Source organism: Patiria miniata, unplaced genomic scaffold (assembly GCF_015706575.1).
Source record: "Patiria miniata isolate m_02_andy unplaced genomic scaffold, ASM1570657v1 HiC_scaffold_8, whole genome shotgun sequence".
NCBI lineage: Eukaryota > Metazoa > Echinodermata > Asteroidea > Valvatida > Asterinidae > Patiria > Patiria miniata.
Window position 1 is genome coordinate 4,387,646 of NW_024037075.1, and position 27,204 is coordinate 4,414,849.

At 39.1% G+C, this 27,204-nt stretch overlaps 3 protein-coding genes across 7 annotated transcripts; 1 reads left to right on the forward strand and 2 right to left on the reverse strand.

Annotated features, from left to right (window-relative positions):
* Positions 1 to 100: 100 nt before the first annotated feature.
* LOC119719395 (ORM1-like protein 2) lies at positions 101 to 3,939 on the reverse strand. 4 transcript variants are annotated; one of them, XM_038188833.1, is made up of 4 exons: positions 3,844 to 3,939; positions 1,726 to 2,028; positions 956 to 1,104; positions 101 to 562 (listed from the first exon to the last, which is right to left on the reverse strand). In XM_038188833.1, exons 1-4 carry the CDS (start codon positions 3,856 to 3,858, stop codon positions 427 to 429), a joined length of 603 nt encoding a protein of 200 aa, XP_038044761.1. In that variant the 5' UTR covers positions 3,859 to 3,939; the 3' UTR covers positions 101 to 426. The 4 variants fall into 4 exon arrangements, with proteins under 4 accessions (XP_038044761.1, XP_038044762.1, XP_038044763.1 ...); XM_038188834.1 differs by having other exon boundaries at positions 3,767 to 3,898; XM_038188835.1 differs by lacking the exon at positions 3,844 to 3,939 and adding an exon at positions 3,571 to 3,753.
* LOC119719391 (PMS1 protein homolog 1-like) lies at positions 3,646 to 27,130 on the forward strand. Of its 2 annotated transcripts, none has more exons than XR_005269920.1 (16): positions 3,646 to 3,670; positions 4,731 to 4,809; positions 6,868 to 7,019; positions 14,306 to 14,591; positions 14,903 to 15,183; positions 16,407 to 16,529; positions 16,657 to 16,803; positions 18,459 to 19,596; positions 19,992 to 20,115; positions 20,349 to 20,445; positions 21,734 to 21,894; positions 22,315 to 22,419; positions 22,661 to 22,750; positions 22,939 to 23,065; positions 23,443 to 23,603; positions 24,670 to 24,805. XR_005269920.1 is itself a non-coding variant. In XM_038188830.1 (16 exons), the coding sequence occupies exons 3-16, from the start codon at positions 6,879 to 6,881 to the stop codon at positions 24,832 to 24,834; spliced, it is 3,150 nt and encodes a 1,049-aa protein (XP_038044758.1). In that variant the 5' UTR covers positions 3,646 to 3,670; positions 4,731 to 4,809; positions 6,868 to 6,878; the 3' UTR covers positions 24,835 to 27,130. The 2 variants fall into 2 exon arrangements, 1 of the variants encoding a protein (XP_038044758.1); XM_038188830.1 differs by having other exon boundaries at positions 22,939 to 23,069; positions 24,670 to 27,130.
* On the reverse strand, positions 7,597 to 11,739 carry LOC119719392 (branched-chain-amino-acid aminotransferase-like protein 2). Its single transcript, XM_038188831.1, has 2 exons — positions 11,075 to 11,739; positions 7,597 to 10,225 (listed from the first exon to the last, which is right to left on the reverse strand). Exon 2 carries the CDS (start codon positions 10,190 to 10,192, stop codon positions 9,278 to 9,280), a length of 915 nt encoding a protein of 304 aa, XP_038044759.1. The 5' UTR covers positions 10,193 to 10,225; positions 11,075 to 11,739; the 3' UTR covers positions 7,597 to 9,277.
* Positions 27,131 to 27,204: the final 74 nt, after the last annotated feature.

Below are 27,204 nucleotides of genomic sequence, written 5' to 3' on the forward strand. Positions count from 1 at the left end.
ACTATTTTACAAAATACAAAATATACTGCATTCCAAAAAAAAAAAGAGGAAAAAAGTTAATAGTTAAGTGGGAATCACAAGCAAATATTATATACATGTATATGACAACCTCTGATATCTGTAATGTCTGTTTAAAACTTGTCAGTGAAAATCAACAGTAAAGAGCAAGTCTGAGCAACCATTAATTCATAACATCACAATACTTAAAATTAAAAAAATATGTAAATTGTAAATGTGTCCCAATCCTCCAAAGTCTATTTACTTATATTATTAAAAGCCTCCAGTTTATTTCTGTAAACAATTCTTATTAAACTTAAATGCATTCACAAATAAGCAATGACATTTCCCAGCAGGAATGTGTTACCATCTGTCAAAATAACTTTGATCTTTCATAAGTAACACAATTCCCCTAAAGCTTGCTGTTTGTTAGTATTTATTGATGTTAAATATTCTTACACCATGGAACATAGGCAACTTGGGCAGCACAATAATCAAGGTAAAGATGCCGTTGATCAAGAAATGTGTGGCTTGGTACTTTGTGTAGAAACTGGCCAGGAAAAACCTGTCAAGACACAAATGATACGGAAAGAAATGGTTAATTTTTGTCTCTCTCTCTTTTGAGTTATCCAATGCCTTGAGGTGTTGGTGGAGTATTCACGAAGTCCGTTCAGTCGTTCACCAGCGTACTCTGTCCCTCATTGCGGACAGTAGATTGTTTCCCTCGAGCCCAGTGCCCTTCTCCAGGAGTGTCTTCAGAATTGTATACATGTAAACAATCTTAATTCATTTTCATTGGGTTTGTGTAACAGCTGCCCAGGGCAAGAATCATCAATTGACTAGTGTTCATCAATTGATCAGTTTACCAAGATCAAGAAGATCACACAGACCTTGCCTGCTGATGGATATTATTGGATTAATACTATTAATAAGGGCCCAAATGAGGATTGTGACTTACATGACAATAGGTACGACGGTAAGGAATTTTCTGGTGGTTGTAAACTGGTCACCATTGTCGATCTGTTCCCATTGAGTTAAGTAGCGCTCCGTTTGCTGACAATCTGACCAGATGGAGCCTTTGATGTAATGAAACAGTAGGTACATCAACTGTGTAAACATAAAGAACAAATGAAATCAAAACATCTACTTAAGTAAACTTTAGTTCCCGATATTATAATAGTTACATAAATAAGTACAATTACAGTTGCACCCTTTCAACCCGAATTAGTGTTTTGATCGAAGTTGAAACGAAGACTGAATTTTACCAAAGTGCTGATTCAGAATTTAAGCATTGCAAATAAAAGTTACATGCAATGTTAAGAATTTGTTAGAGCTGTCCTGAATATACTGAATATTCTATCAACTGAAGATTGCAGGTTTAAATATTAGAGGAAAAAAGCTACGCACATACACACACGACTGTGATTTTATGTTATCGTGACGTTGCGGCACTTTGCTACCTGCCACTATTTTGTTGACTAACTTTTTTTGTCGACAAAACACTCCTTCTCCAGCATACCATATCGATCTCCGCACTGACACACTCTTAGTGTTTCTTTTTACCAGCGCAGCACACAGTTGCAGCTGACAGTTTAGAATATCTGAATATTCGGTCAAACATACTTTAAAAAAAAATCAAATACTAAATTATTCGAAAAGGGTCTGTCCTAGAATTTTTACAAATGTAAATATTATATTTTGGATTGTGTGAAGGAAACTTTGACTGACCAGGCTGTGTGTGACTGTTGTAAGTGTCCACACCATCGCTACATTCAGGAAAGGTAGACTGAGAAAGAACAAATGCAGAGCATAAGTTCCAATCAGATATGAAATCCACATGCCACGACTACCCAACCATGAATGAAACGGAGTTATATTTGACTCGATCACTCCATTGGCGACAGCACTCGGCTCCGAAGACTGCTCTGATATTTTCATCTTCATGGCTGCTGTCTCAATCTGGAACAATATATCTCCAGAAATGTTTGTAAACTTGGCAGATCTTTCTTGGTGTGGACTGCTTTCTTCCAGCTGTTTTCCCAAGGAAGACACAAAAAAAGTAGTTTTAGTGATACATCAAATGAAATTATAACCATGATAACAGATTCGCCGCTCCCGCAATCAATTTTCTCCTCGTACATCACTCGGACCGTGTGAAGTAATTTCGACTAGTATTTTGTTCGTACTCTACAGTTGTATAAACTCTTGCATCAAATGTTTGTTGAATCAAAATAAGTTGTAGAGTCTCTAATATTTGAAAATTCACCAACGAATGGCCATATGTTTTTGCCTAGTTCCGGATCACGCGTGCACGTAGGACCCAACTGCACCCGTGCTAATCAATTTTATGTGACATATTCTTTGATTGGTCACAGGTTTTCGGTCTTCGCAAGTTTGTACCATTGGCACTGCGCTGCAGACAAACATTTCAAAATAAGTAACTGGAATTGCTGAAATTTGCTGGAATTCTCTTGAATGAACTGTTTTTCGAAAATAATTCAAATACTTTATCAGAAAATGTGCTTGATTTGCTGGTTATGTATGAAAAATTGTTTTTTCACGTGAATTTTTTTGGCGCGAATTGCGAAGCGGTTTTTGATCAATTTGAATTGATTTAATCGATCCGGAACTAGGAAAGTGGCATCGGTACTTTTGACGTCGCAAGGTCAAAATTAAAAGAGCTTAAACTTGGGAAACTTGAGCCCAAAGCAGCTTGAATGATGTTTGCTATCCGGAACATGCAGAACTAGGAAAATGACTGTATGGATGAAGGAACGATATGGATGATGATCATGGGCATGATGGGCATTGATCATCACATCTGTTCCTTTCCGCGCTGTGTGATCATCATGATCATCATCAGAATGGTAATCACGAATATTAAGCTTCAACATGTTCAATAGAATTAGCATGTAAACTATGCAAGCCACAGCACGACGGTTCATGTGTACTGCCTTAGCCCCACTTGTGTGGCCTTAGTATTGCTGCGCTGTACGTTAGGCCACACGTCTGGTTTCCCAACCTACTGAGGAGTTTAGTCCGATACTGGCGCATACGGACTCGGACTCCATAAAGATTTCTAAATTTCTCAAAAAATTTGGAAAAAGATTACCTAATCTACCCGGCATGCCCGAAGGGCAAGAGATGAGACATCATAGAATACAACCATAGGCCTATAAAAAAAAATGCCGAATGGGGGTGCGCCAGTGTTTGGAATAAACTCCTCAGTACAGACGTGTGAACGTACAGCCCAGCAATACAGAGGCCGCACACCAATTTCTTTTTTCCCAAACAACATCCGCATATGGGTGTACGCTATATGGCGTTTAAGCATGAGAAGAAAGTATAAAATTAGAAAAAAAATGATTTCGAGCATTATGAAATTAAGACTTCATTTCCCTTTTAAAAAAAAGTCCTCCAAGTCCAAAGCCTTGGGAAGATTAGAAAAGAAAAAAAAATTCGGTTGCAAAACTGAGATTCGAACCCGCAACCTCGCGGTGCAAAATCCTACCGTTTATCGACTGAGCTACCGCACTACTCAACAAAACATGGGGAAATTAATAAAAAATATACCTGCGTACGTATATCACGAAAGTGTCGTAGAGGGCGCTAGACAACCATTTATGCGGATGTCGTTTGTTGGGAAAAGAAAATTCGCAGGCCGCACGCACAGGTCAGGTGGGGCTGCTCGATTATCTCCGTCAGAGCAGCTTGTACTAACTCTATTCCTAAATTTAACGTATCAATGACTTCGTAGCACTTTACAAACCTCGGTTAAAACTGTAATGTGTCATGAGAATAGAATATTTTGACAAATTGTTACTTTTAGTTTTACATTAGTTTTACCAGTTGCCGATGCATACGTCACTCACAAACATTCAGTCCGAACTATACCCTGTCTCTTTCTGTAAAAACGAATACTTGTTTGTGCGTTGATTAAATGACAATACAGCACCAGACTAGATGTTGACATCACCTTATCAAGGATTGTACTCCGTGTAAGCTGCTTAACAATTGGATTACAGTGCAGCGATTGTTCGCATTTAATTTTCTGTTTCAGACATAAAATTGGATCATTTTGTTATTATATTACAAAATTAAAAAAAACTTATCAGTTTTAATTTGGTGTAGGATAATTATTGTTGTTCTACTACCTTTAAGACATAATTTACCACAGAAAAATGCACTACTAAAGTAGCCAATCAATTTAGCCGATTGATAGTCATGTCGGTGCTATTTGGGGGGGTCAGACAAGTCGACCGTTGAGACAACTCGACTCGGGACAAGTCGCCCGTTGAGACAACTCGACCGTTGAGACAACTCGATCGTATGTGCGATAAATGGAAAGACAAGTCGACCGTTGAGACAAGTCGCCTCGCATGTTTTTGGGCCTAGTTTTGGGGATAGTACCGGGGATTTTGAAGGCGGCTGATCGCCGTTTGGGAGTTATGACACGTAACAGAGCAGAGCCGATATAGCGCAGCGTGATTGTCCGTGCACATCGTTCGTTTTTGCCGGGCCTGTGCGCGCATCTCCGGTCAACCGCGTGGCCGTACCGTGCACGTGCCGTGCACTTTAGCTGTCTCAACGGTCGAGTTGTCCCGAGTCGAGTTGTCTCAACGGTCGACTTGTCTCAACGGTCGAGTTGTCTCAACGGTCGACTTGTCCCGAGTCGAGTTGTCTCAACGGTCGACTTGTCTGACATTCCTATTTGGCGAACTTTACTTTGATAGAGGGCGCTGTACTGATACATGTAGCTCTGTTCGATAGCTGCCGCCAAAGTTAAACCTGAGTGAGGAACGATCGATTTTTGTGAGTATAAATTAATTCGGGCAAACTTTTTATCATCAAATAGCGGAGTGTTGAAAAAAGGGGAGCAGGGCCACGGCGGGAAAGTTTTGTTGTTGTTGTTGGATGCGGGGATTGCGGTGTTATAGTAAAATGGCACTTGCGTGGGCGCAGATATATGCCGGGTGCATGCGCGCGTGTACGCCGGGTGGGCATAAAGTAAATTGTCATCAATAGAGGGCGCTTTATGTACCCTATAGGACTCACAACTTTATTAACCCTAGGACTCACTACTTTATTTCCCTATCTAAAATCAAACCCAACCTACACACTCCGTCTTGGATGCGTGGATGTGCAGATGCGGAGTGGGCATGAAGTAAATTAGAGGGCGCTTTATTATTGGTAGCCCCATAAATGTGGCCAATTTACTGGACTACCTCCGTAAACATAGGCCACACTTCCACATGTACAAAAACGTGTCAAACTTTGTCAAATTTTGATTTTCACATTTAGGCTTAGTTTGTTTTTTAATTGTAGGTTTTTTTGCTTTAGAAGCATACTCACCCTCTTATTATAGGCTAATCAGAAAGTGCTGCCTTTTTCAGATGTCTATTTTTTCGTGAAATTTCCAGATTCATTTGCACACGTTTGCGTATCAAAATTTCAACATGACTTCGGGTCGGGTCGGGTCGGTTTGTCCATCTTTTCAGTCGGGTCGGGTCGGTTTCGGTTTTGAATTTTCATTTTCGGGTCGGGTCAGGTCGGTTTAGCCATCTTTTGAAAAAACCGAAATATACCGAAATAAACCGAAACAGTTGAGAAATTTAGGTGATGCAATATTATTGACAGTCACTGTGACTGCAACCCTAGTGTGGCGTGGCCACCGAGCGCACTATCAAGTTCCCGATGCACATCATTAGGCCAAAAAAAGAAAAATAGTTCTGCTTCCGATTACATGCCTTTCAAAAATAGGGTCGGTCGGTCGGAAATTATTTTTTTTTTGCCAATTTTTTTTATGCAGATTGAATGGGGTATTCAATTATATGCGAAGTTTTAGCCTGAACTATTTCCATTGCACTACAAAAACTATACACAAAATGGCCACAAAAAGTGAATAAAACCTACCTTAATTATTGTCAATATATTTACGTTCAATAATTCGTAAAAATAATTGTGGGAAATTCAGGTCGTTCGCACCATAGGCACAACGCTAGTCAAGAAGGGGAGCTGGCCAAAACTCTGAAGTGTGTGATGCACTGTACATGTACATGACTGTGTGGCCCGCAGCGAACGGGTCGAACATTTCAGGAAACATGCTGCATTGTATCACTCCAAATACGAGTAGTGCAATCTCAAAATGAACTTGTGAACACGGAAAATACATACACAGACAAGCTAGATCAAATCTGTGAATTAACTTGCAAAAATGTTCTTTCTCCATCGGTGTTTTCTTGGCATTTTTACGATGTCTTTCTCAGCATTTTTACGATGTTGAGTCCGACCAGTTGACAGAGCACGTGCCTGCGCCTGCTGCATAGCCATGCTACTGCTAGCGCTATCGATCGCATAGCCGTGCACAGACTAGTTCCCGCCTTTTCATAATTGGTCCCTGTGCGGCGCGGCGGGAACCAGTCGTCGCCGCATTGCGCTTATTACGCACGTGATTATAGACAGCGAAGTAGTTGAATCGCGCAGCGAATTTGTAAAAATAACGGAGGTTTCTTTTGAAAAAATAGCGAATGTAAGTAAGAAAACAATAAATACAAGCATTTTTTGATGCAAAAGGGTTGTTGAGAGGTATTTTGTGAAGACAGACAAGACATAAGGTTTTAATTTTTATTTATTCAATCTTTTTTTTCTTTTTTTTTTGGAATTGCCGATAAAATGTTTAGGGTCGCAGCCTAAAAAAAGCGGGTCGGTCGGGTAACCGGAAGCAGAACTATTCTTTTTTTTGGCCTTACTACGTTGTAGAAACTAGATTGTAGAAGTTTCTGAAAAAATGGGACCCTGTATCCACAGTGTATCACAAAAATGGTCCATTTGCCCTCTATTATCTTTTATTATTATTTTTTTATTTTAAAGGAAGTTTGATTATGGCCTGTATGCGGAAGCTTTCCTCGGATACAATACGACTTGTCACCAGCTCACAAGTTATTACATCAGTTGTAAGCGTCATCAAAGAACTCATTGAGAATTCACTGGATGCAGGAAGTGACAATATTGAAATCAAATTGGTAAGTTGAGGTCTGCAGTCAAGGCATGATACCCTCAGTTAACATACATATACCTACACATGTACCACAGCCTGTCAAATTAGTGTCAATTGTACCAATATGAGGCCAGCTTAAAGAACTGTTAAAATCAATCGCCGGATAGATTTTGATGTATAGGGTAACTCTCCAGATTGTCACTGAGAGAGGGAGGGTTTTAAGTCAGAAGTTTTCATTAACCCTAACCCATAGAGTGATTTATTAGGACCTTCCTCATCACTCCTGCAAATTCCAACAACATACATGTACATTTGTATATGGTGTTGGAATTTGTTGGACTCTGATTATGGTGGTATGCCTAATCCAGTGTAAAGCAGTTTACTGGTGCAGTACTCATCCCACCAGATTCCAACAAACCCTGGTGTCAGTGGCGCACCCAGGATTTAGCTGGTGGGGGGGGGGGGGGGGGGGGGGGGGGGGGGGGGGGGGGGGGGCTCACCAAGGGGATCACCAAGGTCAAATCATGGGACTAAAAATCTAAAAATGATCATCAAGTCCCCGAGGGCCCCCCCCCCCCCCCCCCCCCCCTTGGGTGCGCCACTGCCTGGTGTTGGAATTTGATGGGATGGGGTTGTTTTTTTCTGTAATTGGTTTAAAAGTAAAGGAATTGCAATGGGTAATTTGTTTGGAGTCTTTCCGAAAATACACAAAGTTACTGTAGATGGACACAGGAATAATCTGGGTTCAAACAAAAATCATCCGGCCCCCTCCCCATTTTTTTGGGTAATAATCCCCCAAATCTCAGCCCTGGTCAGTTATCACAGCAATGTGGGCAATTAGTCTGCTATGTTCTACCCTTACTTACAATGCTTTTCAATTTCTGACAAAACCTTTAATCTGAGTTGTTGCTTTTCAGTTGGAAGATCTCTTACATTAGTGTCCAATCGTAATTTTAGTTATGTTTGAAAAGAAAAGCAGAGCTTAAATTTCATGCATTATTTTATTGACATGTACATGTAAGAGATCAGTTATTACATTTCCATTGTCTGTTATTCAATTAACATCAGATAAAATATAATACCATACACTTCCTGACAAAATAATAACATTAATTTCATTCATTTTTTAGTTGCATTATTTTGCAAATTAAACTTGCCCACTGTTCCACTGATCTGCTGAGTACATACAATCAGTGTTGAATTAAATTATAATCCCTTTTAGTTATTAAATGTGTTTTGGGGGAATTTTTTTCCCCCTTAAAGCTGAAGTAAAATCCCCATTCTAGGAAGCATTCAAACTTCAAAAGTCGACCTCAATTTCAATGACACATCATACAAGTAACAATAATAATAATAATAATTACATGTATTACATGTTTACATGTATATATGTGTAATATAACTGAAATACCGGTATATACCGGTACTGTACCATTAGGGAGACATTCCCATAGATAATAATCCGACTTTCGTGACCCCTAACCCAAATTTCCTGAATTTCAAGAATTTTCAGTATTTTTACCAATTGGACTGTGAGCAATCGATCTAGCCTTTTTGCGACGAGGAGCTGAGGCATTAGGGACATTGAAATGTCTCCTTACTTCCACATGTCCCCCAAAGGTATTAACTTCCCATGCTTTAAAGTGTATCCTAATTGGTATAATTTGCGATAGTATTAAATACTAATCCTATAGCCTATAGTGCAAAATCCGTCAAATTGATGCTAAAGATGCTTAACAATCAATAAGAATTAACTAAAAACCTTCCAAAACCTTTTAAAAAAACACCAAAATTGTTACAATAATAATACAAGCATAAGCCTATGACATCAAAAAAGATCGAAACAAATTAAAATTGAATGATTAGCCCATTAATAAATGTATACAATAACATTACAAAAGTTAAGAATGATTAGTGGTAAAAGTTTAACAGAAAAAAGGATTAACTCTAAAAAGGACTAACACTCAAATAAGATAATGAAGTACAATAAGACACGTAAACCTGTATACATACATGTACCGGTACATGTACATGTATGTCATGCCATGTGATGCGAGGGCCATCTCGGGACTTGGTTGCCACCCTCCACTCTTCCCTATCTCTCTCTCTTGTGTCACTGACACCAACGTCCATTGTCATGAATAACATGAATAACACCGAAAGTACATGTAAAGATAAAAATTCCAGGCATTTTCCAACTGATGAAGCTTTACGGTACAGTATGAATAAATCTAATCTCTTTCTATAAAACAAGTATATTATAACTACATTTGTACGTTGTAGTTACTCGAGCAGCTGTTCATACATCTTTGTGTAGTATGGCATTGTGAAATCAATCAGACGCTGAATATCAGGTGATGGGTCAGGTGACTTAGCAGGTGACTCAGGGGCCTGATCCTTGCTGCTTGGCTTTGCAAATCCTGTGCTGCTACGGAAATTCTTAAACCCATCTCCATTCAGGATAATGTGTTTGATTGGTTCACTCACAACCCACTTCTCAAGAACATCCACTCCCTCATCCCAAGTTAACAGTGAGTCAGTGTAAGGAATGCCCAACTTCTGACAAAACCCAGATAGTATGGTAGCTGGGTCACTAAGAAGGTCGTCAGCATCTATGATGACAGGGTCTGGATCCAGATCTTTCTCTTTGATGTAAGAGTACAAATCGTACATCTCCTTGAAAGCCTTCCCTGGTGGCATGATCTCTGCTGATAACTTGTCAATCTCCAATTGCTCCATGGTAACAGGGATGTTGTTCATCCTAAAGATTTCAAAAATGAGCTTCTTCCAGGATGGAAAAAGTTTAGCTGGGTTACGAAGGAGGAAAGCGTGGCGGTATCCACTCTCTGGAAGAAACTGAAACTTGCCCATTAGTGATGATACCATCTCCTTAGCAAAGACAAACTTCTTGTCCGGGTATCCTGTCTTGAGATGATGCTTTACCCATGCATTGCTGCAGATAGAAACTGGATAACCACACCCTGGGTCTTTCCGACGTTCATCAAGAATGTTCTCTGGAATATTCCGTTCAAGTGGTGCTATGTCCGTTTTTGCCAGTCTGTCCGGACCAAAGAGCATTGCAGTGCTATACAACTCAAAAATCATTTGTGAATCAGGAACAGCACTCATGCACTTGAGGAAAGCTGTGGACAGTGAACGTGGACAACACCACAGTATGACTTTGAGTTGATCTGACATGGTGATGATGCCACAAGCAGCCGACGTCAAATACTGGAATGTGAGAAATTGAGGAAAGACAGTTTTCAATTAGTGTGGATTTTGCCAAAATTGGGGAATAACTGTTGGCTGACGTGTCAAAACGTGTGAGTTTTGCCAGAAATGGCAGTAGGCTCGTAATGTATTGACCTGACACCGCCCTTGCAGGTGTCGCAGAGGGTGTTCTTTGTTAGAATGCACAAAAGGTTTACCATGTTTACTCAGACTGAAAAAAAAGATTGTGTTTATGGTAACCTGACCTTCCTGGATTGCCAACCTAAAACTTTTTATGGCCACATTCGACCAAAATCTAAAACAAAATATGTTTCCCTACCCAAATTGTTTGTTAAAAACTTCCTAAAGTAAACAAAGTAAGTACATACATGTATAACTGTAACAGACAAACATAATAAAGAGTTACAACCTAACATTATTTTCCTACATGTGTTTATGAACCGGTCTGTATAATTTTTTAGTGTGACAACAACGCAGCCTTTTGGGCCTTATGCCTATAATAATGATGCTGACATAGCGCTTTACACAAAATGTCCCTAAGCGCTATACAAATTTTAAAAGATCTTTAAAAGAAAGAGGTAATTTACAAAATGACCTTAAATTCCTACCTGAAAAACATGAAAATGTCCATGCAAAGTATAAAAAAGTTACACGCAAGACTTAAAACAGTAAAAACAGAGCTCTGGTTAAGTTAAAAATGGGGAAAACCATACACGTTTTAAAGTAATAACCACCGCCCTGTACTCTGCCTCATGCAATGTACATGTATGTAAGTTCAATTGTGTCAAATTGCTGCATAACAGGCCACATCCGTGAAGTGCTAACCTGTATTGTAAAATGAATACATACCACTACACCCAAGGAATGCAGAAGAAATACAATAATTTCGTCCTGGATTTCAACAATACATGTAGTAAGGGCACCAGCCCATGGGTTTGCATAATCCCTCACCAAGAGCCTGAAAACTTACAGTAAAGTTTGTCAATGGTATCAAAGGTCACTAGTTCTGTACATAGTAGGGTAAACTGGGGTAAAAACGCCCGATTTTTAGGTTTTTGTTAAATATCTCAGTACTACTTGGAGACACTAGGAAATAAACATGTGGTTTTATGCACTACATGTCTCCTCTATCAGGTGCAAATATAAAATCATGGTCATTATATTGATAAGGGGAAATTTTCCCCCCTTTTTGGGATGAAGTTTGGCGGGCGTTTTTACCCGGGCCTCGGGGTAAAAACGCCCGCCCACATTTATAAAAAAAAAAATGAATATACCACAGCTTTCCCTGTAGTATAGTCATATTTTTGTGATTAATTTAATATTGAGGGATACTTCATCAAGTACAAATAACTTTTCAAACACAGCTGGTTAATTATAACTACAAACTTGATCATTTAAAACAGGTATTTTTATGTGGAAGGAAGCGGAACATTAGCGTACATAATTCACCCATAACAAACTTGTATAATGTATAATGCCTGCCAATATTGAAAATCTATTTCAATCATGTTGAGCCAAAGCATAGTCAATATTATTAGGCATTCCATAGTATGTTTCTAGCCTACTGCTGATAACCTAAGGCTACATCAAAGGAGAACTACTAAGATATGCAAATCTCTGTAACAACGAGACCGATTTCTTAGAGCAAAGAAATGCAATCATGGAGAAACTTCTACTCTGTAACCACAAGAAAGAAGAAATTGCCAGTCATAAATGATGTAAAATTTGAAAACTGTGAGCAATCATGAATGAAACACGACCAAAAGAACCACCTCTAGTCTTCAAGATAATCTACACACCACACATCAAAACCAAGCAGCTACATGTAACAAAAGCATTGCTGCAAGACTGACATTTAATTTCGGAACACCCGAAATTATGCAATCTCAGCGAACCAATTCCTGCCTATAAAAAGGCCAAAAGTCTGAAAGGTTTACTTGTCAAATCAATGTTTATCGTTAACCGGGAATTGGACTCATCACGAGGTTGACACAAAATTATATTACATGCACTTACCGGTATCTATGCACTGTAACATTTGACACGACTTTAGCCGAATATAAAATACCGATATTGGCTTACTACTGATGAAGCTCTGCTAGTATACATGTAGCATGAGAGCAGAAACCGGTCTAGTTGGGTCTTAGAACCATTTCTAGTCATTTTTAGTTATTAAAAGTATACTCAAATCACCATAAAGGTGTTATTTTGTTTTTTCTTGAGAAAATGCCATGAGCTCATGGTTTCTCGGGCATTCCCTACCAAATGCCAGATACCTTGCCCCTACGTAACGTCAGTTAGTGATACCGCCTGCATGTACCTCCCCACTTCACACAATACACTGTTCAATATTTATGGGGTAGGACTCTAATAGCTAATAATTACTCATACAAGAGACATATGGCTGTAGAAAGTTCTAATAGTGAGGTTTTTGATGATAAATGAGGCTGCAATAGAGTTTTATGTCAAGAAATGTACTGGGCGTTTTTACCCCGAGACCCCTGATTTTGCCCGGGGTAAAAACGCCCACTCAAAAAACATTATTAAGCAAATATAAAAATAGATTTTATTATTGTTATCATTTATAATTATGTAATTAACCCTTCTTAACATATATCAACTAAAGAATAATAAAAAAATAAAATACTCTTTTTTATAAAATGATTTTAAGCGATATAGGCTAAACCTTCGACGGTCATTTTTTGAAACTTTTTTTTCAAGTTTTTTTTCAACAGCACCTACGTACCCTTCAAATATATTAATGAATTTAATTCTTTTTATTATTAATTTTTATTTACATTGTACTTATTAGAAATATATTCCATTTAGTAATTCATCTAATAATGTTTTACTAGCAGTGGAAACAATTCAAGTGGGCGTTTTTACCCCATGGGCGTTTTTACCCCAGTTTACCCTATACAGTCATCCTATGGAAGATAATTTAAGGTTATCATTGCCCAGATTAAGATTATCAATAACATGTCACACAACAGAAACCTTCATATTGCATTTAAATGTTCATTCAAGCTGATTTTATTCAGTGATACTACGCGGAGTTTAATGAAAGGTTTCATGAAGTCGGCAGGCACAGCTTTTGCCTGCCACTTACTGACTAAAATCAACAGTTGGCACTTTTAGGCAAAAAAAATAAGTCTCCGGTTTCTGGTATGGAGCTTACCCCAAAAGTGGTGTGGCGACGCGGCTTTTTTTTTTTTTTACCTGTTTTTTTTTTTTTTTTTTTGGCTTCAAATGTCGGCTGATGACTGCAAATGGTGCCCGACTAAACTTAGTGCAATATATAGGAGTCCAGAGAGGCCACATAAAGCTTATTCTCGATCATAACCCCATCTAAAAACACGTTAAAATTGTGCAGCAGCAGAATTCCAGTCAAACCAGTGAGTTTGGCGGTTTTGAGACATCATCTTGTATTGAAAAAAAAACTTTTTCATTTTGCCGACGCGCATGGCTACGGCGACGCGCGCGCATACCAGAAACCGGAGACTTTTTTTTTTTGGCCTTATTGATACTACATTGTAGCAGGGTGCCGCGCGAACACTAGCTTGGTGAAGTAGCCACTTCCCCCTCCCTTCCCCTCCCCCCCCCCCCCCCCAAAAAAAAAAAATCATAAAGAGGTGTATAAGAAAAACCTGGGGCAAATCGACCAGGGATGAGTTCATACAATCATCTGACCAGACAGCGAGACAGACGTTGGAAATTTCCGAAATATCTGAATTATTCATTATCCCTGATAAATTCCCCTGCATGCACATCACCTACAGAGAGCTACATATGTACATTTTGTATCTTTGCAATTGAAAAGTGGAATTAGCGAAAACTTGCTCAAGGGATTTATCATCGTACATTGTTTGTTGCTGTGAATCTGAGAGGAATGATCAGTGTGCCCCCAATTGCCGTATGTTTACTTTGATACCATTTGCATGTTGACCCCAAGTGGGCGTGGTATTCCTTGGTTTTTTGAACATTTTTAATTATCAACGTTGTGTTTTGCGTAATTACAATGCATTAAAGAGTTTTTTTGTCTGAGTATTGAATTGCGTATTTGTTTGATGATTCTTGCAGGAAAATTATGGCTTTGATAAAATTGAGGTGCGAGACAATGGGAGTGGCATCAAACCCATTGATGCTCCGTTTATGGCGCGACGACACTTCACATCCAAGATATCCCAGCATGCTGATCTAGAATATCTAGCAACATACGGTTTCCGTGGCGAAGCTCTGGGATCACTCTGTGCCATGTCTTCAGTTACCATAGTAACAAAGACACAAGATGATGAGTTTGGACGCCATTATGTTTTGGATCACGAAGGAGAAATTGTCACATCTAAACCATCTCATCTTGGAAATGGTTTGTACAATTAAATCTTTCTTAGTTGAACCCTAAGAAAGGCTCAGAATTTGGATGTCATGACACACCTCTTCCAGTTCACCTTTACTTTCGGATGGTATTAGCAGAGGGTCAGTGTACAAATCTTAAGCTGAATCTTGAAATAAAGGTGGCATTGTCATAATTTTAAAAGCAACTTCATATTTGTTTTCTTTGGGGATTTTTTGTTCTGAGTTGTTTTCCCCTTCTAGGAAGCTTGAAGATACTTGAAAATATTCATTTTACGTGAGTCTGTATTTCAGTGCTCCTATTCTATTTGATTATGACTTCAGGAACTACTGTGACTGCGATGCATTTATTCAAGAATGTTCCGGTTCGCAAACAGTACTACACCAATGCCAAGAGAAGAAGGGATGAACTGAAGAAAGTAGAGGAGTTGGTAATGAGCTATGGTGTCATACGTCCTGCAGTACGCTTCGCGCTCAGTCATAACAAGAGCTCCCTCTGGCAAAAATGTAAAGTAGCCAATCACAAGGCAGCTTTGATAAACACTTGGGGATCTAGTGTGATGTCTCATATGCAATACATACAGCGATTGGACGACGAGACTGAGGTAAGATGAACATATTTCTCGCTCCGATTTTAGAGGTTTGAAAATAGCTGTTTTTCTTTTTGTAAAATAGTTCCTTAAACATCACAGCTCAGCCCTTTACAAGCACTTGGTAACAGTATATATAATGAATGTTTTTTATTGCAATGGTAAGAATAATTTCATTAGGTGACGGGTGGAATGTTTTTGGAAGGCTGAGTGAAATGGAACAATCCATCTGTTAACAATGAAAACAAAATATTCTTTCCGTTGCACAAATGTGAAAAATTTGGCATTTGTTTTATACAACGCCTGAATAAATCATTGTCAGCTGATTGATAAGTTGTGTGAGTGTGTAATGGAACTTCAATTTTGTGATGCGGCTGGGCCATGGGTTGGGACGGGATGAATACTTAAATGACTCATGGTCAATGATCCACCAATCAGATGACAGGTATTTATCCAGGCATTGTATAAAAGATAATAAAGCAATGCTCAGACATTAACAATTTTTCAGTACTCGAGAGGATCTCGTAGACTCGAGAGAGAATCTCATAGATGGGTACTAATAACTCAATCTTTGCCCAAACCCAGTCACACTCAATAACAGGTGGGCAATTCCATCAATTCCATATCAGACACTTTAACCCTAATGAGATGCTGTTGGGAAAGTGAATGTGATGCGTATACATGACGTTTAATGAGTAGAAAACAATTACAGTCGACTCTCGGTAATACATAGACTGTTAAAACAAATTCTGGTTTAGCAAACTTAAATCCTTGGAATATTGCAAACTTAATTTCAGTTTTCACGTCGTGTAGCTCAGAAAAATTTGTTGCTGCACGGTTACCCATGGTCAGAATTTTATTTTTTTGGCATCAACAGATGCGCAAGACTCCAGGCTAAAAAGTCAGGAAAGCTCGGGTTGGGAATTTTTGTATTTGCAAGGGTTTCGCCGAAAAAGTTGAGGGAGCTGGGGACGGCTTCTGCACCACCCCCCCCCCCCCCCGGCCCTTTTAGGGTTACTATAAAATTCAGATAAAACATATATTTTGGTTTGGTCTAGCTGAGTTTGTATTGTGAGAGTCGACTGTACAGAACCACCTTAACAACCTTGTACATGTACTGTACATCATGTGGTCGGACATACATGTACACCGCACTCTATGGCATTGTCCAGGTAGAACAATTTCCAACCTGACTCACGATGACTTAACTGATTAACTTCTCAATTCAATACCTGTAGGTGCGAATAGAAGGCTTTGTACCAAGTCTATCTGCAGACAGCCAATCAGCATCAAGAGCTGTATCAGACAGGTGTTGGATTGCAATCAATGGTCGACCAATCATCTTCAAGGATATTGAGAAGGTATGAACTAAATACCTTAGTATAACCACACTCAATATCACAGATACATGTATGCCACAGTGAGTTACATGTAATCCTGTTTTAGATGTTCTCAACTTTGCTTTATTTCATTTTATTTGCACCGTAGATGGTGAAGCAATCATACTGTCAAGCAGTGAAGCATGACATGGTGTCCGTCCGTTATTTGGTCATGTTTATAAGCATCAGCCTACCTCAGCATCATGTGGATGTGAACCTGGAACCAAATAAAACTAAAGTAATGCTTCAAAACAAGGTAGGAGTCACTTAAAGGACTGATGAGACGTGATTGAGGTTGGTTTTTCTGTTGAGCTCAAAACACCTATGCGATCCAATGCAGGGGTTTTCCTTAGCGGTCGCCCGCTCGCCAAATGCGAGTGAAAACAGCGGCGGGCGAGTCAAAACCCTCCTCTCAGTAGTCCGACGGGTGAGTCAAAAAACTGTTTAAAAAAAATAAAAATAACGAAGTTTTCCCTACACTATTTTTCAATCAATCAAAATAAAAAGTTAAGGGTGATACAACACATGAATACTTTTGCCACGCCGACCGAAATAAAAACATCGGTAGTTCGAATTCGTATCACTCCATGTATATTCGCAGTGCGCTGTGCATTGAAATCCCAACGACGAACATGAGGCGAATCAACGTGTATTTGCCATTACACATTGTGCACACATGCAGCGCACGTGATTTACTTGTCTGCAGTCCACACGGTACGGATGTTAACATCGTATTCGTATCATACAACGTGGCGAGGAGAAAACTTTCATGACAGTTTCACTGCCAAAACTTGTGCCCGAACGGATTCTTGGGATGATTTCTTGAACACTATCAAACGAATGTACCGAAAAGATGAGGACAATATGAGATCCGAGGGGCCTATTTTGAATGTAAAGACTAGTGAATGTAAAGTGGACCGTGCTCCGGAAAACGTTATGGATTGACGTGACCAGCGTAAGTTCGTGGGTCGCCCGCCCGCAGCGCTTCTTGGCTAGGCACGCTGATTGCACCATTCTTCGCTAGAAATGCATGGCGCGCGCGAGAGATTTTTTTTGAAAATACTGGCCTTCTCACTCATTTTTAAACAAGTTAAAACAGTTCAGTTACTAACTTGGTAAACTCCCATTAATACCACGACTGTGTGCAATGTTATCTTGTTCCTCAAGATAACGCTTTTTTAGTTCGTGTTTTATCAAAACATGTCGGAAATAGAACACCTAAAGCCTTAAGTTCGGAACGAAGCACACTGCATAAATTTTGATTATAACTTCTCCCCCTATTTGATTCCTGTTAATTAAAGCCTTGCTCTATGTTAAAGCATGGACGATTAAAGAAACATTGACATCACTTATTGAACTACATGCAATATTATGTACATGATTAAGCTAATTGCCGATTGTATTCATATTGCATAATTTATTATCAAAAATGTTATCAGAAATGCTTATGGTGAATTGATCGAAAGTTACTATTAAAACATGTGGGCTAGTGAAAAAGGTTGCGGGCCAGTGAAAACTCTGGTTTACTGGCCCGGCCGGCCAGTAAAGGAAAAAGTTAAGGGAAACCCCTGCAATGGAAACCTAACAGTGGCTAAGTGTGATAACACTCTGTGTAATTTTTTGAAAGATGTGGTTGGATTCACTGGGGTGAAGGTTTACTTTCTCTTTCTGCAGTTTCAATCTCAAGTCTTTTTCTAAGTAAAGTTCATTTGTGAACAGCGAATTTTTGATTTTGCGAAATTACAAAAGTTAGGAAGTCCTGATATTTTGATCATGATTTTTCTTAAAGGCTGAATGACAAACACCTTTAGTAGTTCCTTTTTAATTTGAAATCAGGGCTAGTTATTCAAAAGTGGTTAAAAATGAAAAGATCATGTTCAGACCTCGCAATGGATGTCTGTTATTTTACAGGAAGTTGTGTTTTCGGTCCTGTCCGATTTATTGGATGAGGTTTATGGAAGAAAAGCAGATGACCACATTGCTGATGTAGTCATCCCAAACTCCACACACCAACAGGCCAACAACATTCAACCAGTAGATAACTTGCCAACTCAACTAGGGTTTAATGACAGAACTCTCTGCAACACCAACACCGCATTTGAAGACAATCATGTACCTACATGTACTTCTGATGGTGGTGTTAAGAATGAAAATACGTGGTCTATTGAGAAATTAGACTGTGAAAGGGAAAGTGCTGTATATCAAAGTATTAATCTTGGAAAGCCATCTCATCAAGATCATAACCATGATGTTCCAGTGTGCAAAGCCACCGAGGAGCCAAAGGGGATCGCAGAAACACCTTGCTCTGCACAAAATGTACCCACCACTACCAAGAATCTTCCGAGTGCATCCAATGATCAGACTGTCGGGGACAGCATACAACAAAACATATTCCAGCTGAATTTTAGTATCTTTGATGATGTTGATTTTGAGCTGGAGAAAGTGGATGAAACTGCAGCAACTATTGCTTTGGATGAAGCAAAGTGCCCAGAAAGTGACCTAATGAACCAAAATGTTTTACATCAAGCAGACAATACAACAATGTGTGATTATCTAATCGAGGAAACTGCTGGAAATGTCCAATCAGTGACATCATCAGTCAATCTTACCGACTGGAGTAAAGGAAGAGGACTAACAAACAAAGATGGCAGACCACTTGAACCTGCAACACTCCATATCCCCAGGAAAGCGGTTGAGGAGAGACTAGTAACCAATCACATTGAACCAGGTCAACTTTCAACCAATCAGAGAACTTCAAACTCTGAGTCACCTTTTCAAGTTCCAGCAGATTGTACAAACACAAACCAGAATAAACTGGCCAGGATACCACACACTGTTACTTTGGGTAACAGCATGACATCATCATCATCAACCAATCAGGAAGCAGATGATCTTACACCAACCAATGGGAAGAGAACATCACCTAAGCGGAGACCCTCATTGGAGAAGAAGATTGGAAAAGGAACTATGTACGATCTCATTTGTGGCTCACCGATTCGAAGACCTCAGAGTTCATATGAGTTTTTCTGCAAGGAAATGAGACCACTGGGTAAGAAATTTAACCTCAAAGATGGCTGTAATACAAAGGATCTATAGAGAATTGCATGATATGATACAAAGGGAACTTCTTCTACCTGTCTGTCTCTGTTGTCCCCTCCAAACCAAAACCATTTTGAAATATATTCAGAAAAAATTTAGAGGCATTTTGAAATGATTATATACAGCCATAAATTGAAGTGCCCTCTTGATTACAACTTGAAAATGACAGACCTGAAATTGGAAAGACACTAACAAATATTTCAGACCTTGCTGATTACATCTATATCTGGGTGCAACATGCTTGTCTCAGGTTGTGCAGTTTCCTTCTTGTAGTGTTCACTTTGAGGTGTTACTGGTACATGTAATGCAGCACATTTTTCTGATTATACATGTATTTCACAATAGTGTTGGGGGAGAACCCAAGAGCTAGTTTTAACGACATCACAAAAGTTGTGGCCGAAAAATGGAGACAGTTGGAAGAAATGGAGAAAGCAAAATATGAGGAGAAATCAAGGAGAGATACAGAAAGGTAGAAATATTATAATACTCAAAACAAAACAATGTGTTTTTCTACATTTCTAAAGCTCGAGCCTCCAAATATTTCGCTTAACTCCCACCCTAAAAAATATATATATTTGAATTTTTTTTTATTTGCAAAATTTTCTTTTAAAAAGCACAACTTCGGTTTGAGAAAGTTCCCTTACCTTTGCCTGTCAATGAGAGAATTTTCATATGCCAGATTTTTTTGTAATCGTGTTGCAGACATCGCAATCAATTGGAGGCAGCTCAGAAGAAACTAGGCTTCAAGCGTGGAACAGGTTTAGAGGCACCTCCAAGCAAAAAGAGAAAGATTACTCTGGTAAATACCATTCTTATCCTGAAGGCTAATGATATACATTGTGTATACTTGTCTTTGATATTGTCCACTTATGATTGTTGTTGATGGCCTTGCGATTACAAAGACACAAGATTAGGTTTGCCTAGTCGAGCTGGACCTGAAAGTCACAGTATAGGACTTTCATTCTACTCGGTTACTCAGTCAGTCATTCATTCATTCAGGCCCATTCTAGATGCCGTGGTACTGCCACACCGAATTAATTGACACAAGTTCAGCAACAGATCATTTACAGCACGACAGCTGCTCTAGACGTCAAACTTAAAAGTCAAACTTTAATGCATCTGTAGTAACTGGCCAGGTTACTTCCCTCGGTTCAGCTGATTTCCTCTTTTTCGGCAGGTATGAAACCCGTCGTGGGCTTGAGCTGCTTATGTTGGTTGGTGGGTGGGTGGGTGGGTTGGTTGAGTGGTTGGTGGGCACTTTACTCAGCCATATATTGTATTCATGCAACTCGAGTATTACAGCTTTGCACTCGAAGACTGGTTTTGCAAACACTGATGCGCATGGGTCTAATTTGCATATTTTTGTTGCATGTTAGATCACAACCCATTAATTTTCTGTTCTCTTGAGGCCCGGGTGCACGGACGGTGCCGTAAGCTGTCCTCACACGTTACCAGTCCGCCATGGGTTGTACCACTTTAATACTTCCCATGTGTGCTATTAAAAATAGATAAAAGTGTGCAAAGTCTTGAAAAGATTTGACTTTCCTCTTTTTGTGTGACTTTCCAGTTGCATGCCCAGCAGTTAAATGAACTTTCAGTGCGATCAAAATATTCTCATCAAATTTACTCACAGTGATGCGGACGCGAGAGAGGGTATTGTGAGCATGTGTATTCCTAAAATGTTTGCCCTTACTTTGAATTGAATTGAGTTAAGCACGGCAATGGCACAGTGCCGTGCCACTGCCGTTAGGAGCGACAATACGCGGCAGCCCTGTCGAGCCAAAAGATGGTACCATGCCGAACTCAATGTGCTGAGCCAGATGTTTCTAAACACTGTGTGATTGCCGAGCCATCCTGAATTAAAAGAAGTCGTATTTCATTGCGTTTGGCAAGGTAGTAGCATTGCGTCTTGAATGGATCTTAGTGACCCAGTCAGTCAGATGAAAAACAGGCTGGCCATTCGGTTCCAGAAAAAGATATGCTCACTCTGTTGTAACTACAAGCTGCTTGTCTTGTCTCTGTCTCTCTGATTGATTGGGGGTTTTTCTGCACCAATTTTTCTAATTTTGTGTCCATTTCTGTTCCAGGCATCGAATCAGGGACTGATAGATAAGATGCTGCTGTCACAGCAACAGCGGGAATCAGCCAATCAACTTCTACCGACAAAAGCTCCTGACATTCCAACAGTTAATATAACATTCAATTTGATTGGATTAAGAAGAGAGTTTGAAACTCACCAGCAGAAAAGGTAAGTGGAATTATGCCTTTCAAAGTTATGTCCACATTTGAAAAATCAACGCTTAGTATAGATTGCTAAGGGTGTGTATTTTTGTTTGTTTGTTTGCTCACGAGTTGATCTTTAACGAGATAATTACCGGCGAAGCAAGTGACTTTCCTGCATAGCAGGCGATTCGCCTGCGAAGCCTGAATAGGCAAATCTTGTCTCTTTAATCATGTTAATATTTCTTCACTTTCAAGAAAAGAGAAACGAGGCCATCATTTGAAAAATCTCTGTCATATTTCTGCACTGTGGAGAATACAGAAACAAGGTTCCAACTGTATTATACCTGTAGACACATTACTTTTGTTTAACCTGATTGAAACACAATCCATGTACATGTATTCTCAATAGTACAGGTCAATCTTTGAACTACTTACTTTCTCATAGGAAAACTGATCCTGATCAAAGACTCAACCTGATTGGTCAGCTTGCATCACATGATGTGTGGCTGGCTCACCATGGTAACCAAGTGGTGGTTTTCAACCAATACAGGTAAACCATCCTGTCACTTATTACTTTATTAGTTTACCTCATCTTACCAATCACCTTTTGGTACGCAATGTATGTGTAGAGGGTAAGGTTGCCAAGGACTGTCTCTGGTGATTATAAGAAAATGACACCATAAGGGAAAAGATATGGAAAATTGATTTCATGTACATGTTGCAAGCAGGAAAGCCAGTAATTGACTTTTGTCCCTTTTTGTCCCCCCCCCTCCTTTTTTCTTGGTTTACAGGGTTGAAGAGACCCTGCTGTTTCACAGGCTACTGGCTCATCACATGTTGCCATGCCAACCTGTTGAAGTCCCTGTTGTACTGTCACCAAGGTAAGAAGCGTGGTCTGCCGTCTCATGTATGAACGTAAGGCTGAGCTGTACATGTGTAGTTAGTGAAGAGCATTTGGGTTTGAATTTCATGTCTAGAGCTGGTGACTATACTAGGTCTTTGACAGGCACGTTTGCAACAAGAAGCACATAAAACAGCGTCATCTTTTTGTCTGTTTACTTTTATCCAGCATGGTAGGCGGTCATGACAACTGGGCTACATTACTTGAGATGTCCAAACGAGTCAATCCACCGGACCCTGCCATGTACTACACTGATACTAGACTCACAGCCAATGGATTCACAATCAAACAAACAGTGGGTAAGATGCTTCTTCCTATGCAGTCAGATATAAGCAGTGGCGTAGCAGTGGCGTGGGGGGGGGGGGGCAAATGAAACCTTGTCGCCCCCCCCCCCCCCCCCCCCCCGTCGGCCCCCCACTGAGATTTTAAGTTTCTAAAAAATTATCATTGATCTACATGATGCCCCCCCCCCCCCATGAAATGTTCCAGCCCCCCCACTGAAAAATTCCTGGCTACGCTACTGGATATAAGTGACTTTTGCATACAATCCTCTTACTACTTGAAATAACTTGGTTATTTGCATAATATTTCCCTTCAAAAGATAAGTTTAAGTCATTTCTTTTCATATATATTTACTGGCCCATCATTCATCTCATTCAAACTCATTTTCAGATTCAGAAACAGTGGAGGTCAAAGTACAGGTCATTGCTATGGCAACCACCGTCAGTTGCTATGGTATCCAGGACCTTCAGGAATTACTGGAGTTAATAACTACAAAGCAGTCTTGTACTCTGTCGCAGTGCAGACCACTGAAAGTAGCCAACTACCTGAAAGTAAGTATGCCATTGTAGACCGGTTGAATGGCTTTGGGTACTGTACATGTATGTAAAGAATCTTAATTTACTAGCGCAAACAGTAATGCCCCAACAGTCTCCATATTTGACAGGTAAACAAGGAATTTTGCAAACATCCTACATTATCCTAGAATTCAAAATTCCATTGTCCCAGACTCGACAAGGAATTTCTTGGCTGTCACTGTGAGAACATGCACCAAATTTGGAGGTTGGACATCGTTTCCACTAGATTGAGGAATGGTACACTGCATTATGTAACTGATACTGTCACTGCTGCATTGTGGCAGCCATTTTGATTGATTAGTGCACTATATGTGATGTTCAGGAAGGCCGAATAAGGACATTTGTATGTGATTGCATCAATTGCATTTTGTTGATCAAGTCAAGTCAAGTTTATACAGATCTTTTTTTTTGTGTCTGTTTTTGGCTATTGCCTTCATGTACAGCCAGCCCACATGAATCACCTCAGAATGACAAAAACCTATGCTATTCATTACTCATCCTTTGTAGTCAAAATGAGCGTGAGCTTTTTAATTTGGTGACTTGTAATTGAGATCTACTGAAATATACTTCAAAGTCAGAATGTTTGACTACACAGCAAATTGAACGGAATCTGCGCTTACCATAATAATATTTTCCAAGAGAGCAATATCCTGTAAATTTTTCAACCCTGCGTCTAATGACTCTTTGTTCTAAACCCAACTATGTTATGACAGTTCCATCAAGCTCAGAAAGAAGTAGAACATATGTGATCAAGCTAAATGAGTCGTTTGTCGAGAATTTTTATTTGGAGATACAGGCCAAAATAGTTCCACTTCATCACATCACTTCATCACATCTTTTGGTGTTCCAACATCCATAATTTTTGAACTAAAGACGGTATGAGCATGCAGTTTTTGCAGCAGTAATGCTGATATTGTGCTCTTTTCAAAACTGTAATAAAAGAAATTGACCAGGGTCAACAAACGACTCATGTAGCTTGATCGCATCACATATGTGCCTACAGTTAATTGATTAGTTTTCCTTCTTCTATTATTCCTTTTAGGGAGAAGCTGTTCGTATGGCACGTAATCTGCCTTCAACCATGCTAGAAGAAGATGTTCAAAATGTGATTGAACGTATGAAGCAACTTCCAAACCAGTGCAAGACATGTCTTCATAACCAGCCATTCACATATCCATTGTTTGTGATATCCGAATCTCAAGTGTGATTTGGGAGGGGGGGGGGGTATCACGCACAGGGAAATGCTAAACTAAAGAGTTTTTTTCCATCTTTAAATCGGAATGAAATATCCTTTGCATGCATGTTGGAATCGGCATAAAGGCATGTGTAACCTGAAAGACTGACACACTATGGGGGAACTTGTAAAACTAAAGATTCAATGGGGATTAACTAACAAAACTAAAGTAAACCCAGGATTTTTGAAAGGAAAAGTCGTGAGGAAATTGAATTAATAGAGATAAGATTCACATTCTAGGTTTGAAACCAAAGGAGGACAAAAAGAATTTATTTCCAAGAACTTCAAGAGACAACCAAAATGACCAAATGAAAAAAAAAAAAACCACGAGAATTATGACTAAAATTTACTAAAACATAAAGCCAAACCTAAAATCAGAAACCAGAAACTAAACGCAAAGATTTAACCTAAAACAACCTAAAATTGAGACTAAAACCCCAAAGCCGATTCAAATCCACTAAAACAACAATGCGTTGGTTTGACTAAATAATTTAAGACCGCAAGTGACCCAAAAGAAAAACTCTTAAAAAAAAAAGAAGACTTTTCCCTATTAAAACAATTTTGGTTAAATTTTACTTAAAAATATATATATTTCCTACCTGGATTCTCCACCAAAAATAACCTGCAAAAGTGACACACTGTGAGGAACTCGCACTAAACAGACTCTATTGAGATTTACTAATTAAACAAAACTAAACTCAGGATCTTTGAAAGGAAAAGTCATGAGGAAATTGACTTTATAGAGACAAGTTCCAGATTTCAAACAAAAGAGAACCTATTTATATGGAACTACAAATCAAAAACTAAAAAAGCTTAAAACAAAAATAAACCCTAAAACAAATAAAAAATAACTATATCATAAACCAAAGTCTTTCGGCCGATACAGTGATTTGTTTTCTTTTTTATCGAAAAAAAAATATAAATTGTGTTTTATCGTAAAAAAAATATAGGTTTTTGGATCGTTTTTTTTAAACATTCATGCTCTTTTCGTTTGGGTTGTATTTTTTTCTGAAAAAGTCTATGAAATCATGCAATACTGAAGAACTAAACATTTTCGTCTTAAGAAACTTGACATAAAGATGCAATATTCTTTTGAATATTTAATTTTCACCAATTCCTCTAGGGTTATCCATTATTCTAATAACAAATATGAATGTTTCGTTGACGAAATATTGGCGTATTTTAAAAGTATTAGTAGTAACTTGCATGGTATTCAATTTAAATGATTTTCAGATTGATATAAACATGAAGCTTATAATTTAATTTATAAATCTAATCTAATCTTGCACCATGTCCCGAAGGACGTTGGCTCCACGAATTTTCGCTCTCCAATCGTGTCTGTCTGGCGCTTGGTGCTGTTAACCATGAAGTCATTTGTCCATCACTTTCTTGGCCTACCCCGTCTAGGCATTGTTTCTAGCAGGGGGCGTCTAAAACTCTGTTGTTTTCCATCCTCGGTATGTGGCCAAACCAGACAAGTTGGGTTCAATATACAATGTATGTGATTGACATGTTTCCGAAACCCAGCGCAGCACACGCACATTTTTGTTACTTTTCCGTGGTCAATTTGGAAAGAAATGAACATTCACGCCGAATGTGCTTGGCAAGGGCGTCAGTTGCTTCTCAAAAGTGTGGGCGGGGGACCGGCACTACTGCAAGCGCGAAGCGCTAACGGCTGGGGTCGGGGCGCTCTTAAAGGCCCGGAAAATTTGTGGACTCTAGACCCTCTGTGGTGCGATCTAAGAAAATTTCTGACCACAGAAACCATTTTTGGGGGGCAAAATATCATCTTTTAAACATCATTTAATTTCGAGTTTGGGGTTATTGAATCAGCTCAGTAGTCTGAGCTATAGTATTATTATAGTATTAGTTGGCTACAATTTTTTTTCAGGGACGAAACAAGTGGGGATGATATCCCCCTACTTTAAAAAAAGTGGGGTACCTGCCCCCGTCCCCCACCGATTGACGTCCATGGTGCTGGGCAGAAATTGCAATATTCGCAAGCTCTTGATTTTTGTATCTATCTACGACAGTTTAGCGCCTTTTCAATTCATTTTGAACAAGCTTTAAGCACAGTTTGGCTAAACATTTCATTTTCGAGAACGCGCCTTCCGCTCGACATTTATTTAACAAAACTTATTAAAAATCGTTCTTTATTATGCCAAAATGTGCTGAGGTTTTGGAAGAACAGCAAGCACTGTAAATTTTTCGTTTTTATAACATTTGTAAAATTTAGTTTGAATAAATTTGTACATTGAAAAAATCACAACTCTGATCGCCTTATGTGCTATTTAATCATGTCAGCGTGTTTAACCAATTTTGTTTAATTGCCACGACCATGTG

What these genes read in the sequence shown, in the direction of transcription:
- LOC119719395 (XM_038188833.1), bottom strand. An exon ending in CAACAGTCACACACAGCCTG is followed by an intron (nt 1,105 to 1,725) that starts GTCAGTCAAAGT and finishes ATGTTTACACAG; the next exon opens with TTGATGTACCTACTGTTTCA. An exon ending in ACCGTCGTACCTATTGTCAT is followed by an intron (nt 563 to 955) that starts GTAAGTCACAAT and finishes GTGTCTTGACAG; the next exon opens with GTTTTTCCTGGCCAGTTTCT.
- LOC119719391 (XM_038188830.1), top strand. Translation starts at nt 6,879, where the DNA reads ATGGCCTGTATGCGGAAGCTTTCCTCGGATACAATACGACTTGTCACC. An exon ending in ACCATCTCATCTTGGAAATG is followed by an intron (nt 14,592 to 14,902) that starts GTTTGTACAATT and finishes TTATGACTTCAG; the next exon opens with GAACTACTGTGACTGCGATG. An exon ending in GATTGGACGACGAGACTGAG is followed by an intron (nt 15,184 to 16,406) that starts GTAAGATGAACA and finishes CAATACCTGTAG; the next exon opens with GTGCGAATAGAAGGCTTTGT.
- LOC119719392 (XM_038188831.1), bottom strand. Translation starts at nt 10,192, where the DNA reads ATGTCAGATCAACTCAAAGTCATACTGTGGTGTTGTCCACGTTCACTG.